Genomic DNA, 19,792 nt, shown 5'->3' with positions numbered 1-19,792 from the left:
TAACATCTGGGTGGTTTTGACTCCATGCTGGGCATAGTACTTTCCGAGGGCTTTTAGTAGATAGTTTTGTCAAGCTAAAGAAGAGCCCCAGATGGCTAACCATTTAAAGCATGAATGAATAGTAGATATTACTAAATGCCTTTCCTGCATCCATTTAGATAATCATGTTTTTGCCTTTAATCTGTTAATGTAGTGAATTACAGAAATACATTTCCTAAATCATTACATTTCCCAAATCGTTAATCCGCTAAAGCACATCTCAGGCCGGCTGCGACAGGTTTGTCTCTGTCACTTTCTAAATGTTGGGCTGCTTCCTTCTGCCCCTCTGCTTCTTGGTTTGGCCTGAACATTCTTTCTTTTTTTCTTTCTTTCTTTCTTTCTTTTCTTATTCTACCTACGTATTGATTTCTTGCTGTGCGTTGTCATTTTCTCCCTCTGTGTGATGTTTTGTGAACAGAGGAACTCCTTTGTAACACAGTTGAGTATTATGGGTTAGTCGGGCGTTCTGTAGAAGGTGTCACATGAATAGTTCCTATTCTGAGTGAGAGGACCCCCATGTGGTGACCTGACACAGCAGACAGCAACTCAACCTGAAAAGGGAGAAGCTGTGTTTAGTGTTCCTTTGTTTCCCTCAGCTCAGCGTGTCTGTTCGTTCTCTGAAAAAATCCTGTGGCCCATTTCATTTTCCCCTTGCAGTTCTGAGATGGAACCCAAGGCCTTGTGCACGCTAGGCAGGCACTCACTCTACCACTGAGCTAGTGTCCTAGCCTGCTAGATTTTTTTTTTTTAAATCGAGATCTTGTTTTGCATTTATGTCCTGCTTCCAAATCTGCTTGTGACTTAGTGGTTTGTTTTAGTTTTATTCTCCTTAGACTCAAAGTTGTTTTTCTTCTGGAATTTCACACACCAATTTTCAGCATGAACACCCTTTCTTATTTCTTGATATTATTATTATTATTATTATTATTATTATTATTATTATTATTATTACTGTATTAATGTTTTGACATTTGTTTTCACCTGGTCTCCAGTTGCTATGTTTCTCCCTGCCAGACATCAACATTGCTTTACCACACTCTTCATACAGGTTTCTGTCCACACATCATCCACCATGGAAGCGCCCTTTGTATCCAACTGGACGGCCACATGATGGTTGAAGTTGGACCCAAACTCATATTGTACTAAAAAAATTCCCTCAACATGGATCAAAGATCTAAAAGTTAGAGCTAAAATTATAAAATGCTAAAAAAAATAGAGCATAGGTGATATATTAGGGTTTCTATTGCTGTGATTTAAAAAAAACAAAAAACAAAAAACAACAACAACAAAAAAACACGTGACCAAAAGCAACTTAGGGAGGAGAGGATTGATCTCGGCTTAGAACTCTCAGGTCACCATCACTGAGGGGAGTCAGAGCGAGAACTTGAGGCAGGAGCTGATACAGAGGCCATGGGGGAACCTGCCTATTGGTTTGCTCCTCTTGGCTTGCTCAACCTGCTTTCTTGTAGTCCCCAGGACCACCCACCCAGAGGCGGTACTTCCCACAGTGGGCTGGGCCCTCCCTCTTCAATAGAGAACACTCTCCAGGGGAGAGAAAACAGCTGGACTTCCTGCCAGCCATGGGAGGAGGAGCTAGAGGAGGAAGTAGGGGATGAACCTGCCACAGGCAGGAGTGACCTTGAGAGAGAGAGCTCAGCAGGGAAAGCCACAAAGTGCGAGTATCTCTGGGATGTACGCTGGGAGGAGGCCAGATTACTTTAGAGGGTTAAGAATAGAGCTTAATGTTGCGCAGGATTGTGCTGTGAAGCTTGTTAAAAATAATATAATGGCGTCTCAATTATTTGGATGATTAGCTGGGTTAAGAGAGAAATTGAGAAACACAATTTTCTAAAAACAACCACAACATTGAGTCTGTGGCCTGTGATTGGGTTGTCCTCACTAGGCATTGTCCCTTGCTGGAGACCTACTGTCTCTGTTCTGCCAGGTATAATTAGAAGATGAAGCTGAGGGCTAGACCTGTCTTTTCATACAGACTCTGAGTCTTTCTTTTTCAGTGTAGCCCCAGCCTATACAACCTCTATTTTTCTCATCAACACATTAGACCTTTATCATGTAGAACATTTCCCCTCTCAGGGAAATGGATTGGGGCAGGGGAAATGAAGGCAGTCAGAACATACACAGATTTGGTAAAATAAGAGTAAGTCATCATACACACACACACACACACACACACACACACACACACACACACACCTTCCTTGATCAGTTGCACAGAGTAGTGAAAGTAGCTGAGTACTAAGTATTGAAAATTCAAAGCTTGCTGAGACAGTGGACTTAAAAATGTTTTGATCACCAAAAAAAACCCAAACAAACAAACAAACAAAACAAAACAAAACAAAACCTTAAATGTTTGAGGTAACAAAATACTAATTAGCATGGTAGTCATTCCACATTGCTTCATTTAAAAAAAATGATTAACAAATATTAATAAATGGGATCCCTGTAACATTTTTGTAGTTGCGTGCATCTTATAGTAATCTACCTTGCCCATTCATTCTGTATCCTGCTTGCCCCTTGCTGGGCCTCTTCTGGGCAGATACTGAGCTATTGTAACCTGTCTATTCTGGCCTGGTCTACTTTCCCAGTCACGTGGCTTATTACCTGTCATCTTAGTCTCACCCTGGGACTCCCTCAGTGGGATTGGAAGTCCCACCTTATCCTTTCCTGCCCAGCTACTGACTGGACAGCTCTTATTTATTAACCAATCAGAGGGTGATGGAGAACAATTTTTACACAGCATTGAGACAGGAGATGCTTCATAGAAATGCCAGTGCCAATGTCCAGTCTGCAGCCAGCTCTCTGGCTACAGAAATCAGCATTTGAATACACAGTGCAACAAAACATCCTCCAACACAATGCGACTAGCTAGCCACCTGAAGCTCCTTCCAGCACACCTTTCTGTCACGATGGACTATGTTCTCCCAAACTGTGAGCCAGAATCACCCTGTTCTTGTACCACTTGGGTTGGTCAGGTGTTTTGCCATAGCAATGAGAAACATAATCAACAGGCAACTGTTTAGTTACACATTTCCACACTGGTCCATGCAGGATGCTGAGGTATAGGTGGGCGTCTTTGGATGCAGACACCATGCTTTTCAACAGCCTTGTACTAAAGATGGGGATGGATGCGCCAACGTTCCTGCCTACACGCTCTCTAAAAGTGAGAAGGTGGACAACTCACGGCACTTCTAGTCTAGAGGTCAGAAGCTTTGACACACCACCCATTCATTGAGCCCTCAAATGTATAATCTTAAATCAGTTCTATTAAAAAAAAATCACTCGGTAGTTTAATGTGTGAGGTAGTTGATACACACACACACACACATACACACACACACACACACACACACACACACACACACACACACGCGCAGGCACACATGCTCTGCTTAGATAGTCTATTGCAGTGTTACTCGCTCTGGCCAAGCCCCACTAAGTTAGCTTCCACCACAGAAGTGAGCGAGCCGCTTGGTGTGGTAAGAGAAATCAGAAAGGGTGGCATCTTTCTGCTGCTTGCTCTCTCCATCAGCCATGCTCAGATCTCTGCTGCCACCCTAATCCCCCCCCCCCCCCCCCCCCGACTAATGGAGCCCAAGCTGCCTCAGGCCCTGCTTCCATGAGCCCACTAATCCCTGGAGGCTGGGGCTCAGCACCTGTTTCCAAGATGCCTTTGCTGTCCAGCATCAGTGAGCCCAATCCCGTCCAGTGTTGCCAATAATGAGGAAGTGTCCTTGGGCCAAACCCCCTTACCGTGGGTCAACCATGAGATGCCGCAGTGGAATACAAGCAGCTACACAGTAGGAGTCAGCTCCAGAGAGCTAGAAAGTTTTTAGAAATGATCTGGAAAACAGCTCTGGGCTCCTGACCCAGATGGGCGCTTTGGGCTCAACTAGCCCTGCCCTTTCTCCTACTAGTGGGTGGTCTGATGCTTTACACTACTGTGGGTGCACGTCTAGTTGCTGACAAAGGCCATCTGCATGGCCTTGGGCTGTCAATCACTCCCCGCCTGAGGTGTCTATTTCCCTGTCTGCAGGCTGGAGAGACTTTCTGCTAGGCTTCTGTACGTTTGGTGATGTTGAAGGTCTGCTCAGCATTGTTTCCAGCCTTACTAAGCCTCATCTTGCACCTGTCCTTCAGATTCACTGTGCTGGCTCACTCTGCTCCTGTCCTCACCACTTAGGGGTTTACCCCCAGAGAAAGCTGGGGAGGCCCTTAGGCAAACTGCAGGCTCTGGTGAGATGGCTCAGCTGGTAAAAGTGCTTGCACCTTTCTCCCTCTCTCTCTCTCCTCTCTGTCTCTGTCTCCCTGCCTCTCTCTCTCCCTCCCTCCCTCCCTCCCTCCTTCCCTCTCTCACTCTCTCCCCCCCCCCACACACAAAATAAATATAAAAATATGGTTTTAAAAGACAAAGGGTTCTAGTGGTTTAGTGATCAGGACAGAGGAGAAAGACAGAAAGGGGAGACACAGGAGAGTCAGAGGATGGGGGTGGTGGTAGGGAGAGTAGAATAAATGATGTTTGGAGAACAACATCAGACGGGTACCGAAATCAAGAGCACAGTGAGACAGAGAAAAGGACGGCGTCAGACTGGCTGCTGCGATGCTCTTGTCAGCACGGGGGTTCTAGAGTTGTTCCTGTGCGCTCCCTTCTCCTGTCCGACCCTGACGAATTAAAATTCCTCTGGAGGCTCAAGCTTGCAGGAGAAGCCTGGTGCAGCCCCGGAGGGAGCTTGCCTCTCAGGAAGAGATTTCAGAGTGACACGTTTCAGACCGCCTTGCAGGAGAGACTGGACCCCTCTGATCAGGACCCCTGAGCTATGCATGCCCTTTTCTGTTTAAACCCAAGTCTCTGAAGACCGGCCTGAGGGTCACTGGACCTCTTTGCTCCTTTTCTCAGTGTGGCCAGACACATTGTGTAAATCTATTTCCGACTTTCACTATTATCTGTCTCTTTAATTGGCATATCGAGGATGAGTGGCCACGCTTATTTTGATGTTGACAGGATCCAGCCTTGTACCCTGAAACTCAGATAACCAATCTGGGTCAGACACACTCTAAAGACAGTCTAGGGTAAAAAAAACAGACCCAGCGAGCCAGAGAGGGCGAGAGGGAAGAGAGCCCTTCCTCCACTCCCAAGCTCTGGAGGGGGTCTCTGCCCTCACCCTCAGCCCGCCCCAGAATCCTTAAATCCTCTAGGCTGGAGCCCTGGTTTTACAGCTGTCACAGCTCGTGCTACTAGAGGTTGGCTCAGGTAAGCACCACTGGGAGAGGTAGCCTGGGAGAGTGCGCTGTCCAGGGGTTGGGGCGGGGGGAGGGGGGCTCTGTCCAGAGGAAGAGGTTCCCAGAACTGTAGGGGGAGGGGCAGTGACAACCACAGACCGTGGACAATTTCAGGGATAATGAGAGCAGGCCTGGAAGAGCCGGCTGAGTTGCCAACGCGCGAATTACGGAGTCACCAACTTTTCCTGCGCTCTCGGCGTCAGGCCCGATTCCCGAGGTGGCAGCTGCGTTCGCCGGCGCTCAAGGCGTCCCGGTAACTTCCGTTCTGGCAGCCCGGGAGCAGATGGCACAGCTCCGGGTGCTGCTGCTGTGGGTAGCCTGGTGGCTGTCGCAGGCGGGCGTGGCTCGTGGTGCGGGTTCTGTGCGCCTGGCGGGCGGCCTGACTCTAGGCGGCCTGTTCCCGGTGCATGCGCGGGGCGCTGCAGGGCGCGCGTGTGGGGCTCTGAAGAAGGAGCAGGGTGTGCACCGGCTGGAGGCGATGCTCTATGCGCTGGACCGCGTCAACGCCGACCCGGAGCTGCTGCCTGGCGTGCGGCTGGGCGCGCGGCTGCTGGACACCTGCTCGCGGGACACCTACGCTCTGGAGCAGGCGCTGAGCTTCGTGCAGGCGCTCATCCGAGGCCGAGGCGACGGCGAGGAAGCCAGCGTACGCTGCCCCGGGGGCGTGCCCCCTCTGCGCGCCGCTCCCCCAGAGCGTGTGGTGGCCGTGGTGGGCGCCTCGGCTAGCTCCGTGTCCATCATGGTTGCCAACGTCCTGCGCCTGTTTGCGGTGAGGGCCGGCGTCTGCCACGGGTCCTTCCTTCCAGGCGGCTGATGCCTTTACTTCCTTCTGGAAGAATCTGTTTTGATCTCTCTCTCCAGCTCAACCAGATTAAAAGCTGCTGTCCACTGGGGCAGATCAAGGCAGCCTGGCTTGACTGTCTGCTTGGCTGGTCTAGCTTTTTTGTGTGAAGGGTGTCCCTTTCCCCAGCAGTCTGTGTCCTGGACCAGGTTGGCAAAGGGCAGATTGGACCTCAGTCGCCACTTGCTTACTCATTCTGGGTTCTGCTGACCCCGTGTACAACCCAGCAAAGTGCTCCCGCCCCTGATTTTATGGGAATTAGGCACTTTTTAAAGAAGCCCTTGAAAGAGGCCCTGAGCTACCCCCAAGGAGTAGAGTCCTGTGGAGTGGAGTGCCATTGCCTTTTTTAAAAATCACCACTTAAATTCCACTTCTTTAACCCCTTCTGGTGCATGGGGATGGGAGGTGGCTCTTAAAAACGACCTGAGCTTCCTTCCCTTGCTCTATGGCTTATCACCAAGGTTCTGCATCTTGGGGGGTGGGGGGTGGTGGAGGGGAGGATGGGGAGCGGACATGTTTTCTTTGCAATCTGAGGTGCAGTGATTCGGAGCCACAGGACCCAGGAACCGGAGTACCTCTGGCATTAGAATTTGGGAGGTTTCAGCCGGGCGTGGTGGCGCACGCCTTTAATCCCAGCACTCGGGAGGCAGAGGCAGGCGGATCGCTGTGAGTTCGAGGCCAGCCTGGTCTACAAAGTGAGTCCAGGATGGCCAAGGCTACACAGAGAGACCCTGTTTCGAAAAACCAAAAAAAAAAAAAAAAAAAAAAAAAAGGAATTTGGGAGGTTTCTATTGTAGCCTTCCTGGGGATAAGGGGTAGGACTTACTGCACCCGAAGCGCGCATCCGTTTCACTGCAGCTAGTGGGTCTTTCTTTGCTCTCCTTTTCTCTGGTTTCTGCGTTCTGGTTTTTCTCCTGCCTCCCTGACCCTCTCCAGTTAAGCCTCACCTCACACACCGCCCCGCTTCCTCTCTTCCTTCCTCTTTGCTCTCTTCCCACTCCCCTTTCCTGGACTGCTACCACATCCCCAGTCAAACAGTCCTAAAACAACAGCAGCCCTCACCCCCCACCCCACCCCAGAACTCCAGGCCACACCTGCTGGTCCCTCTTTATCTCCAGTCTCCAGGCAGGGCCATACCTGCCATCTGTTCTAATGCAGATCCGCTTTCCTTCCAAGTCTCCTGGTCTCCCTTTCCTGTTTTCTCAACTCTGTTCTCTTCACGCCCCAGGTCCTACTTTCCTGTAGCTTGTGGCTCAGACCCAGACTCCCTCCTGTTTCCCTCTCGACTTTCCACTAGACTTTCCAGCCTGATACTCCTCACCTCTTTAGCTCTGATCTGCTCTTATCTTAGCAGGGGGCTGCCACTGACAAAGACTGGCTCTCCCTCTGGGAAATAGGGTGAACAGAACACCCTTTCCCCTAGACCAGGGCAGACTTTTCCTAAGCTCCAGGATCGTCTTCATCTTGTAGCCTGTGCAATTGTCTGTGGTGGCCCTGCTCAAAGCCCTTCCAACCTTCTGGCCATCAGATGCATTTACAGCTTGCCTCTGTGTGTGGCCCCTCCACCTGGCCTCCAACTCCACCCCTCCCACCCCAACCCCCGCCAAACCTATGCCTCATCTGAGTCGCAGGGTCCCTACTGTCTCCCAGAGCTATTCCCAACGTGTCTGTGACCTATCCATGTCCTGAGTCCCCACTGCCACCCTGGCTTATGGAGCCTTCAGCCATAGCCTAGCTGTCTGTCCTTCCTGCTTCAGATACCCCAGATCAGCTATGCCTCCACAGCCCCAGAGCTCAGTGACTCCACCCGCTACGACTTCTTCTCCCGAGTGGTGCCCCCTGACTCCTACCAGGCCCAGGCCATGGTGGACATTGTGCGGGCACTGGGATGGAACTATGTGTCTACACTGGCCTCCGAAGGCAACTATGGCGAGAGCGGGGTTGAGGCCTTTGTGCAGATCTCCCGGGAGGCTGGTGAGTTGGGAGTTGGGATGGAGGTCCCCAGGCAACAGTCAACTGACAAAGGGAGAGAGAGCCAGCATCCATGGAATGGGACATAGATGGAGGGAGGGGGTCCCTGTGGTCAGGCAGGATGGAGCTCCAGGAGCGTGAGGCCCCTTGAAGGCAGGGCTGCATTCCTAACAGTGTGACCTCATGTTGTGGTGACCCCCCCCACCATAAAATTATTTTTGTTGCTACTTTATAACTGCAATTTTGCTACTGTTATGAATTTAATATAAATATCCAAGTCTTTAGGTGACCTCTGAAATGGTCCTTCAGTCCTTAAAGGGGTGGTGACCCACACAGTAGGCTCTACACAGTCCTAGAGGTGGCAGGCAGATGGGCAGGTGAGAGGGGCAGGTGAGACGAGAGCTGACTTTGGTATCCCGGCATCCAGGAGGTGTCTGTATTGCCCAATCAATAAAGATCCCCAGGGAGCCAAAGCCAGGGGAATTCGACAAAGTGATCCGGAGGCTCATGGAAACACCCAACGCCCGGGGCGTCATCATTTTCGCCAATGAGGATGACATCAGGTGGGACTGACAGCACACTCACACTCAGTCACAGGCTCTTTGAGGCACTCCCAGCCATGAGCAGTGCCCTCCCTTTCCTCAAGCTCTTCCTGTTGACATCTGGTGTTGGGGGAATGAGTCAGGCCTGACTGGCTGAAGATGCCCTAGGCCTGGCTGGCCTGGGAAACAGAAAAACATAGCTTTTTTTTTTTTTTAAATACAGTATTCTGCCTGCATGTGAGCCAGCAAGCCAGAAGAGGGCACCAGGTCTCATTATAGATGTTTGCGAGCCACCAGGTGGCTGCTGGGAATTAAACTCAGGACCTTTGGAAGAGCAGCCAGTGCTCTTACCCTCTTGAGCCATCTCTCCAGGCCAACCAAACCTGACTATTTTTATTGTTCGATGTGGGAGAGGGAGCTGGTGGGCAGACCCAAGAGCAGAAAATGTATCATGAGGGACGCAGTCCCATAAACCCTGAAACTGACATTATCCAAAACCAGCCAAGACTCTCGCAGCCTGGGAAGTCAGCCGTGACATTTGTGAATGGAATGGTTTCCGAGGGACCCGACTTTCCCCCAAAGGAGCTCTCTGCATTAACTCATTATAACTTACTGTAATAAAGTACCAAAGTCTGGGTAATTTTTAAAGGAAAAGACATATTTAAAAAAAAAAGATTTATTTCTGTATTTTATGTACATGAGTGCTCTGACTTCAGGAATGCCAGAAGAGAGCACCGGATCTCATTACAGATGGTTGTGAGACCCTATGTGGTTGCTGGGAATTGAACTGAGGGGCTCTGGAAGAGGGGCCAGTCCTGAACCTCTGTGCCATCTCTCCATACATACAGTTTTGGAGGCTGGAAGTCCAGGCAGCATGCCACCAGCTCGGCTGAGGGCCCAGCTGACATGGCGTTTTGACAAATGCTTTCATGGGAGGACGGAGTAGAAGAGAGAGAGTGTGTGGAGAGATGACGTCAGAAAGAAGAGGGGCGGGGCTCACTCCTATATAACTATTCAGTTTCATAGAACTACCTCGCCCATCTAGAAGACAAGTGCAATGTTCCCAGTGACCCAATAACCTTGCACTAAGCCACCAGCAGCAGCAGCCTTCTCCCCTTCCCCCTCCACCCCCCCCCCCCCCCCGCCCCAAGACAGGGTCTCTCTGTGTAGCCTTGGCTCTCCTGGTCTCGCTTTGTAGACCAGGCTGGCCTAGAACTCACAGTGATCCACCTGCCTCTGCCTCCCTTGGGCTGCTGGGATTAAAGGTGTGCACCACCACGCCTGGCACTACCCCCCCTTTTCTTTTAGACAGGGCCTCATTATGTATCCCTGAACTTGCTATGTAGACCAGGCTAGCCTCATGAGTGCTGGGATTTAAGGCATTCAGGGTCAAGGCTAGTTTATAGGCCCCATTTCTTAAAGGTCACATGAGGTCCAAGCTTCCACCAGACAGAAGCACTTAAACCAAACCCCAACCATAGCAGCGTCTGAGGGCCAATATAGAGTAGGTTAGAGTGGACTGAAGGCTGGGAAGATGGCTCAGCCAGTACAGTCCCTGCTACACAAACATAAAGACCTGAGCTCAACCCCCAGGGGTTTGTAATCTCAGGCCAAGGGAGGCAGAGGTAGGATAAACTGGGTTATTTGGCCATCCAGTCTACCCATATCCGCAAGTCTAGGCCATTGAAAAGATCTTGTCAGGATGGGAGGTTGGCCAAGACCAAATTAGAGGAAGATCCTAGATTGCAACTCACCCTAGTTTTCTTCTTACCAGGAGGGTCTTGGAGGCAACACGCCAAGCCAACCTGACCGGGCACTTCCTGTGGGTTGGCTCAGACAGCTGGGGATCCAAGATCTCTCCCATCTTGAACCTAGAGGAGGTGGCTGTGGGGGCCATCACCATCTTGCCCAAAAGGGCTTCCATCGATGGTAAGTGCCCCCCATCCCACGTATCCTCCCCAATGCCTCCTCTTTGGGTTGCTCATTTGTACATCAGGGACTGCTCTTTTCCAGGAGTCCCACATGCTGTGACTCTGGGATTTTGTGTTTTCATCCCAGCAAGCAGTGTGTGAAGGAGGCATATGGGACAAGGGATACTCCGCTCAGTCTCCCTTTGCTGTTTTAAAATTCCGTGCATAGAGTTTTGTGTTTACCAAAGGTAATTTAAATGGGAAGGTTGGAGGGAGAGAAGCCAAGGGTGTGGAATATATTATCCTGCTGATGGAAATGGCAAGGGGAGGCTTACTCTGTCTCTCTCCCCATGGGCTCCAATCCCAATTGCAAGCACTTAGAGGAACCCTGCCTTGCCTGTTTCTCTGAATACTGCACTGAAAATGCAGCCTTGATGACTTCATTCAGAAATGAACTCCACCTCCCACAGGCCCCCAGCTTTCCTGGGGTGGTCACCTTCATAAGCTTGCTTTTAGCTAGAGTGCTAAAGAAATGTCAAGTGACAGAGAGACAGGTGGATCTCTGTGTGTTCGAGGCCAGCCTGATCTACAAAGTGAATCCAAGACAGCCAAGGCTACAGAGAGAAAGAGAGAGAGAGAGAGAGAGAGAGAGAGAGAGAGAGAGAGAGACAGACAGACAGACAGACAGACAGACAGACAGACAGTAGCAGTCAGGGCATTTCATCAGAAGAGTTCTGGGAATAGGTGATGTCAGGTGTGGGGCAGTGAGCCAATGGCGTCCTCAAAGCCTTGAGTTCTGGTTACCTTTCTTTTCTAAAGCTTTGTGTCTTTGGAGCCTCTGGTCTCATGTTCACAAGATGGACAGTGAAGCCCTGTCCACTACACAGCTATCGCAACACTGTAACCAGGACAGAAAGAGCAGTGATAAGTTCCTTAAGGATGCAACCTCTACCCTGGAGCTCCTGTGTATCTTCTCGTTTTTTTCCATTTTCATGTGGGTGTATGAGGGTGGGGGTGGATACATGATACACATGTATGTGTGTGCATGTGGAGGCCTGAGGTGGATGTCAGGAATCATCCTCAATTATTTTTGCTCCTTATTCACTGAGGCAGGCTCTCTCAGTCCAACCCAGAGCTCACCAATATGACCAGTCTTGCTAGCCAGCTTGTTCTGGGGGGATTCCCATGTCTTTGCCTTCAAAATCCAGAAGTTGGGCTGGAGAGATGGCTCAGTGGTTAGAGCACCGCCTGCTCTTCCTAAAGATCCTGAGTTCAATTCCCAGCAACCACATGGTGGGTCACAACCATCTATAATGTAACCTGATGCCCTCTTCTGGCCTACAAGCAGATAACACTGTATACTTAATAAATAAATCTTTAAAAAACAAAACAAAACAAAACAAAACAAAAACAAAATCCAGAAGTTGGTCACACAAAAAAAAAAAAGGGCCTGTGACTAAAGGGCACGAGAGAAGCACACGTGGCTCAGATGACCCTCGTACCTCTCAGGATTTGACCAATACTTCATGACTCGTTCGCTGGAGAACAACCGCAGAAACATCTGGTTTGCTGAGTTCTGGGAAGAGAACTTTAACTGCAAACTAATGAGCTCAGGTGGCCAGTCAGACGACTCCACCCGAAAATGCACAGGTGAGCGCTACCCAGGATGGGGAGGGGGCCAGGGGGAGAGGGTGGCGAGTGGAGGTTTGGTGTCTAGGGGCCAGGCACACTTCCTCTGGGCCTCCTAGGGCAGGTGAGGAACGCATCGGCCAAGACTCCACCTATGAGCAGGAGGGGAAGGTGCAGTTCGTGATAGACGCTGTCTATGCCATCGCCCATGCCCTTCACAGCATGCATCAAGCACTCTGCCCAGGCCACACAGGTCTGTGCCCAGCCATGGAGCCCACCGATGGCCGCACATTGCTGCACTATATTCGAGCCGTCCGCTTCAATGGTGAGTGGGAAGCCAGCTTCCGTGGGTTGATCTACAGCCTCTGGGACAACTCAAGAGTAGAAGAGAAGACACCAGGACTGACCCCTGGAGATCTGGGCCAAGTGTAGGCCTCTGCGTTTTAACCCTCCAAGGGGCCTCACCTTCAGAGCCTACTTACAAAATTCAGTGTTGAGGAACTGTCCTTTGACCCATCTACCTTGGCCCCACAAATCACATTGAACTCTGTCGACTGCACACAGCTTTTAGAAGACCCCGGGCTCTGTGGTGGGCCCGGGGCCCAGTACAGACCCTAGGAAGCACCCTGTTGTGGTTACATAGCCCACCCTGAGTCATAGGTTTCCAAGTGTAGCCCCAGCCAGGCTCTGAGCTGTTGGAGCAAAACATACTGGCCTGACGTGTTCCCTGTGACAACTGAAACAGTGAGGCTCTGAGGTATGTATCTGAATAGACCCAAAGGGATTCCCCATGTGCATGTGGCTTGAAGGAGGTATGCTTATTTTCAGCTACTATCGTGCATAAAGCTGTACATTCCCTACCAGGTATTTGGGGTGCCAGCTATTTCGGTTTTGTGAGAGAGGTGTGTGTGTGTGTGTGTGTGTGTGTGTGTGTGTGTGTGTGTGTGTGTGCACACGCGCGTCTACACTTGGGTGCACGCCGGTGGAAGAGCATCAGGTGTCCTGCTCTATCACTCTCTACCTTATTACTTTGAGGCAGGGTCTCTCACTAAAATTGGAGCTAGGCTGAGAGCTAGCAAGACCCAGCAATCCTCCCGTCTCTGCCCTTGAGCACTTGGGTGTGGGTGCTGAGGTCCACCTCATGGGCTCATGGTTGAACAGCAAGGGCTCTTACCCATTGTGCCACTGGCAGCTCTAAGAGGTATGTTTTGTCCCGAGCCCTCCTCCTGGCTGTGAGGCAGCATCTCCTGCTCTGAAGCTACAGTCACTGCTAATGAGTGATACTGAGCATCCTGTCAGAAGCCTGTCAAGTTCTTCCTTTATCCTGGGTGGTCCTTGTGGCTTCCGGGGCTGGAAAAGCAACCAGAGATGACTGGCCTTTCCCTGCAGGCAGCGCAGGAACCCCAGTGATGTTCAATGAGAACGGAGATGCCCCTGGGCGCTATGACATCTTCCAGTACCAGGCAACCAATGGAAGTGCCAGTAGTGGCGGGTACCAGGCTGTGGGCCAGTGGGCGGAGGCCCTTAGACTGGATGTAAGTGGCATGGACAAAGCTCCAGGTGGAGGTGAAGGGCTCTGAATTCCTGGTGGTACAGGTCATCAGCCTGTGTTCTCTCTGTCCCAGATGGAAGCCCTGCAGTGGTCAGGTGACCCCCATGAGGTGCCTGATTCTCAGTGCAGCCTCCCCTGTGGGCCTGGTGTACGGAAAAAGATGGTGAAGGGTGTCCCCTGCTGTTGGCACTGTGAAGCCTGCGATGGGTACCGCTTCCAAGTGGATGAATTCACATGTGAGGCCTGTCCAGGGGACATGAGGCCCACCCCCAACCACACGGGCTGCCGTCCCACACCTGTGGTGCGCCTGACCTGGTCCTCTCCGTGGGCTGCTCTGCCCCTTCTCCTGGCTGTACTAGGCATCATGGCCACCACCACCATTATAGGCACCTTCATGCGCCACAACGACACTCCCATAGTCCGGGCTTCTGGCCGTGAGCTCAGCTATGTGCTGCTCACTGGCATCTTCCTGATCTATGCCATCACCTTCCTCATGGTAGCTGAGCCTTGCGCAGCTATCTGCGCTGCCCGGAGACTCTTGCTTGGCTTGGGTACCACGCTCAGCTACTCAGCGCTGCTCACCAAGACCAACCGCATCTACCGCATCTTTGAGCAAGGGAAGCGCTCTGTCACACCACCGCCCTTCATCAGCCCCACCTCGCAGCTAGTCATTACCTTCGGCCTCACCTCCCTGCAGGTGGGTCCCCAGACTCCCAAGTAACGTGGTGAGTGCATGAGGGGGTGCATAAGATCCTCCACCTTAAAACTCAAGAGAATAAGGGACTATGGGTGTGGTTCAATAGGCAGCGCATTTTCTTAGCATGCAGAAGCCCTGGCTTTGATTTCCCCCAGCACAGCATAAAACCAGCATGGTTAGGAGGTGGAAGCAGAAGCATCAGAAATTCAAAACCATCCTCAGGTTTGTAGTCATTTTCAGGCCAGGTGTGGTAGCACAAACCTTTGAACACAGCACACTCTGTGGTATACATAGAGAGTTCTAGGCTAGCCTAGTCTACATTGTGAGAGCCTGTCTTTTAAAAAGGTCTTCAGAGAAGTGGGCTTTAAAGAGTCAACTTTTCCCATCTTGGGGTCCTGTGCTTAAAAATCAGAAGGTAGGACAAGTGTCCATGTCTTTAATCCCAGCACTTGGGAGACAGAAGCAGGAGGATCTCTGTCAGACTGAGGCCAGCCAGGATGACACAGCGAGGCTCTGTCAAAATAAACAGCAGAGCAATGTGCCCTGTTTGTCTTCAGGATTGAGAACTCACTTTTAAACAGCCATTTCCATTGCTAAGGCCATGGAGGAAACTGAACATCCAACTGTTTAGCCATGCTGTTATCAGCGTCACTTGAACAAGCTGTCCCACCCACAGACTGACTCACAAGTATCCCAGAGGCCACAGTCACTGTGGAATGCAGCACTCATTCTGCTATGGCCAGACCAGCATCTGGTGATTAAAAATGAGCATTGGCCAGGCGCTGTGTCACACGCCTGTAATCCCAGCACTCGGGAGGCAGAGGCAGGCACATCTCTGTGAGTTCGAGGCCACAAAGCAAGCAAAAGTTCAAAGTTCCCCTGGGAGCTTTTATTGCAGTGTTGGACAGAACTCCACAGACTGGAAGTTTTCTATGGAGAGAAAGCTAAGAGGCGAATGGGCTTGAGGAGGGGCTGTGGTGGCTGGTGTGACAGGGTATACTCAGCCACACCCATGTTGACCTGGCACACACTCCTGGGCAGATGAATCCTTCCTGGCTTTGTATCCCCCGTGTTCACTTCCATCCATGGTCTTGGCTCACGCAAGGGATTTTCTATGCTTAGAAGATGCTGGCTCTTTCTCCAGACACCATGCTTTGAACATCCTGAGAAGGTGCTCCAAGACTCCCCTCATTCATTAGATGGAGATGCTTATGTGGCATTTGGCATTCCCCCAAGCCTCATGAATTAGGATTACCCACAATTCAGCTTTTCTAGATGTTTCTATCAATGTAATAAACATGTAGTAGTATTTGTTTTTCTTTCTTCTTTTCTTCTCCTCCTCCTCTCTTCTCCTCTTCCTCTTCCTCCTCCTCCTCCTCCTCCTCCTCCTCCTCCTCCTCCTCCTCCTCCTCTTCTTCTTCTTCTTCTTCTTCTTCTTCTTCTTCTTCTTCTTCTTCTTCTTCTTTCTTCTTTGGGTGGGTATGGTCTCTCTATGCAGCCCTGAACATCTGGAACTTACTATGTAGACCAGGCTGTCCTGGAACCCATAGAGATCCACCTGTTTCTGCCTCCAAAGTGCTGGGCTTAAAGGCGTGGCCACAACACCTGGCCTCATTGGGTCTGGGCCCTTGGAGTCTCTGCATCATCTGTTTCTATCCATTGCTTATTTCCTCTTATTTCATAGACGCTTATTACAGTGTGGGGTGCGGCTTCTGTATCAGTCACGTGGGTTGTGGCATCAGTATGAGTGTGTTGTGGTTGCTGGTTCTCTGTGCCATCACCCTCAGGCTGTGGTTTCTTTTGAGTAGCTTTCCCCCCCTACCCTAGGAGGTTTCCAACGTCGGCAGCTGGGCTTATTTCATTAGGCCCTCGTTCCTGGATTTGCTACCACAGTGTTCGTACTGAGTAGACAAATTACTCAAAGAGTCCCGCCCTCGTTTCTCTTCTGTTGCTGTGAGAAACTCTACAACTAAAAGTAATTTAGGGAGGGAAGAGTTTATCTCACCTATGGATCCAGACCATAGTATGTCACTAAGTGAAGTCAAGGCAGGAACCATGAAGGAATGCTGCTTCCTGGCTGGCTCCCAGAATTACATTCAGCCACCTTTCCGAGAGAGTCCAGGCCCACCTGCCTAGGGATGGTGCTGCCCACAGTGGCTTGGGCCCTGCTACATCCATCAACAGTCAAGAAAATGTCCCCACAGACATGCTGGCAGGCCAATCTGATGGAGACAGCTCTGCAACTGAGATCCCCTTTCTCAGATGACATGGCACTGGCTAGATGTATTCTTTCATCTGGCACTCCTACATAGTGAACAACCAGGCTGACACGTGGATCGTTCCCTCCAGGGTCTCGCCTTTATGCGGACATCTTGATTCTCATTCCTCTGTTTCCTTTGGCTTAGGGTCTGTCTAGTGTCACTAGGAAGTGGCTGAAATTCCATCTTCTCCCTTTTAGGGTCCGGGCATTAGCCTCAGCTCACATTTGTGCTGCTATTGGTTGTTTCTCTGGCTTATGAGGTGGCCATATTTTGCTTTGCTGCACATTTACTCATAAGCTCACGCATTCTGCTCAAAGCTCCCTAGCTGTGGAGAGGGAAGGGGGGTCCCTGAGAACCAGCCTTGCTATGGTGCTAGCTGCGTGCACAGTGGTGCTGGCACACCTATGGAGTGGCTTGGGTGTGAGGACAAAAAGTTCCTCTGGAGACTGGGCCTCATTGGTGGCACCTGCATTAGCCGTTATGAGGACATGATGCCGTAATATCCTCATAACAGATTAGGTGAGTTTCCATTCTGAGGAGAAGGTTCTAGAACCTTGAAGGTGCTCAAGTGCATGGCATCGCTGTTAAAGTGCAGTGTGGGGTGGTCTGGTTGCTGCTTACCCACCCAGCCCTGCTGTGGTTGGTCCACATGTGCTTCAAGCATGACTGTCCCCTCCACCCACCCCATCCCAGGTAGGAACACAGCCCTCGGTGATCCTTTTTCATAGAGTCAAGTGTGAGTGTCTGACTCAATAGGCCGAGAGCATCACAGGGAATCTAACCTGCTGGAGACTTGGGTGGAGTCATCACTAGAAGAGAATATGTCTCTGACACTGTGTTGGTTCCCACAGGTAGTGGGAGTGATAGCGTGGTTGGGGGCCCAGCCTCCACACAGCGTGATTGACTATGAGGAACAGAGGACGGTGGACCCGGAGCAGGCCAGGGGTGTGCTCAAGTGTGACATGTCTGACTTGTCCCTCATTGGTTGCCTGGGCTACAGTCTCCTGCTCATGGTCACGTGTACGGTGTATGCCATCAAGGCCCGAGGTGTGCCCGAGACCTTCAATGAGGCCAAGCCCATCGGCTTTACCATGTACACCACCTGTATTATCTGGCTGGCTTTTGTTCCCATCTTCTTCGGCACCGCCCAGTCAGCTGAGAAGGTAACTGGTTCCCCCAGCAGGCTGCTTCTGCCCACCCCTGACCCCTTACTGAAGGTCTGGACTGTCCCGGAGCTGGACCACCTAGTCTGATGCCTCATTTGAATGACTTGGTTGCATTCATTTGTATCACTTAGAGCCTGTGCCTGTTCATTCAGTCATTTTTTAAAAAAAATCCCTCCATCACTCATCTGTTCTTCTACACCTTTTCCTAACTTATCTCCCATGTTTCCTTTCTCCCCCCCCCCCTTTCATTTAATTTCTTCCCATAGTTTATGCCACTCACCTCATTAATCTACTGGCCAGTTGCTGGACTCTTTCCTCTAGTCACTTACTTACGACTATAGAACATTTGTTTGCTCCCCTGTGCCATCTTTTTTTGTGTGTGTTACCCACGTCTTTTTGAAGGCCTTGTCTATTTCCTCATTTCTATATTTGAAAAGATTTTTTTTTTCATTTACTCAATATATTCTGGCTCTTTAGCAGCGGGAACATTTTCTCAAGTGCCACCCTCTTCCCTTTCTTGTAATCTGAGTTGTTTATTTATTTATTTGTTTGTTTATTTATTTAGCATGTATGCCTGCTTGTTTGTATGCATACCATATGCATGCAGGTGCCCTTGGAGGCCAGAAAAGGACATAGGACCCCCTAGAACTGGGGTTACAGGTGGTTGTAAGCTGCCTAGTGCTGGACTGAACCCAGGTCCTCCACAAGAGCAGTAAGTGCTCTTAAATGCTAAGCCATCTTTCCATCCTCTTTTTCTTTTTTGATTGATTGATTGATTTTATGTACATGAGTGTTTTATCTGCATGTACACCTGCATACCAGAAAGAGGACATGAGATCACATTATAGATGGCTGTGAGCCACCATGTGGTTGCTGGGAATTGAACTCAAGAGCCTCTGGAAGAGCAGCCAGTGCTCTGAACCTCTGAGCCACCTCTCCAGCCCCACCCCCTTTTCCTTTTTTTTTTTTTTTTTTTTTTTAATTTTTAAAAGCTTATAATTTCTCTCTGGGTATGTGTTTGTGTACGCAAGCGCATGCGTATATACCACAGTACAAATTGTGTAGCTTGCAGGACAACCGGGAGTCAGTTCCCTTCTATTCAACTCAGGTTTACAGACCTGACGGCAAATGCCTTTACCGTTGAGCCACCTCTCAAGCCAGGACTCTCTCTTCCTTCTTAATAATAGTCCACGCAATCTGTGTCTCTCTACTCATCTTTCTGCCCACACTAGACCCACACTGCGCCTGGCCTCAGCTCGGGTCTACAGGGGGGTGGGGTTGAAAGCAGACAGGGCTGAGTCCCCTCTGCTTCCCTCCTCCGTGCTTAGATCTACATCCAGACGACCACACTGACCGTGTCCCTGAGCCTGAGCGCATCGGTGTCCCTCGGCATGCTCTACGTGCCCAAAACCTACGTCATCCTGTTCCATCCGGAGCAGAACGTGCAGAAGCGGAAGCGCAGCCTCAAGACGACCTCCACGGTAGCGGCCCCACCCAAGAGCACAAACGCAGAGGACGATGCCAAGTAGCAAGGTTGAGTGTGGGTGCCACAGGCTGCTCCCTGCCCTTGGTTTGTTTCTTCTGGCTTCACAGTGGAAGCTGTGAAGGATCCATCCGAGGCCAAGGATGTGGAAAGACCTTGCCCAGCAAGGATGGACATGCATGCATCCAGGAAGAGCTAAACTGTGATCCATGCTGGACGTAGGCTTTCCTGGGCATGCCAACCTCGTCAATGCCGCCCTTCCTACCCACAGGAGGAAATACTTTCAAAAATTTTCCTGAAGACAGAGACTAAACCGACACCTTCTGGGTGGGCATTCGAAACAGGGGTAAAGCCAGGGGCGTGGCCAGGTTGGGCTCAGATTTTCTCTGATCCAACATCATAA

The 19,792-nt window shown here is 50.6% G+C and overlaps 1 protein-coding gene across 3 annotated transcripts; it reads left to right on the top strand.

Annotated features, from left to right (window-relative positions):
- Positions 1 to 5,460: 5,460 nt before the first annotated feature.
- Positions 5,461 to 19,792, top strand: GRM6 (glutamate metabotropic receptor 6). Of its 3 annotated transcripts, none has more exons than XM_084761723.1 (10): positions 5,461 to 6,106; positions 7,936 to 8,152; positions 8,577 to 8,712; positions 10,466 to 10,620; positions 12,111 to 12,251; positions 12,355 to 12,555; positions 13,620 to 13,765; positions 13,856 to 14,479; positions 17,592 to 17,903; positions 19,235 to 19,792. In XM_084761723.1, the coding sequence occupies exons 1-10, from the start codon at positions 5,621 to 5,623 to the stop codon at positions 19,433 to 19,435; spliced, it is 2,619 nt and encodes an 872-aa protein (XP_084617849.1). In that variant the 5' UTR covers positions 5,461 to 5,620; the 3' UTR covers positions 19,436 to 19,792. The 3 variants fall into 3 exon arrangements, with proteins under 3 accessions (XP_084617849.1, XP_084617850.1, XP_084617851.1); XM_084761724.1 differs by having other exon boundaries at positions 12,355 to 12,559; positions 13,624 to 13,765; XM_084761725.1 differs by lacking the exon at positions 12,111 to 12,251 and having other exon boundaries at positions 12,355 to 12,559; positions 13,624 to 13,765.

Source organism: Acomys minous (genome assembly GCF_964271855.1).
Source record: "Acomys minous genome assembly, chromosome: 16".
Taxonomy (NCBI): domain Eukaryota; kingdom Metazoa; phylum Chordata; class Mammalia; order Rodentia; family Muridae; genus Acomys; species Acomys minous.
Note: the sequence above shows the minus strand (reverse complement) of the source record. Positions and strands in the feature narration are given on the sequence as shown.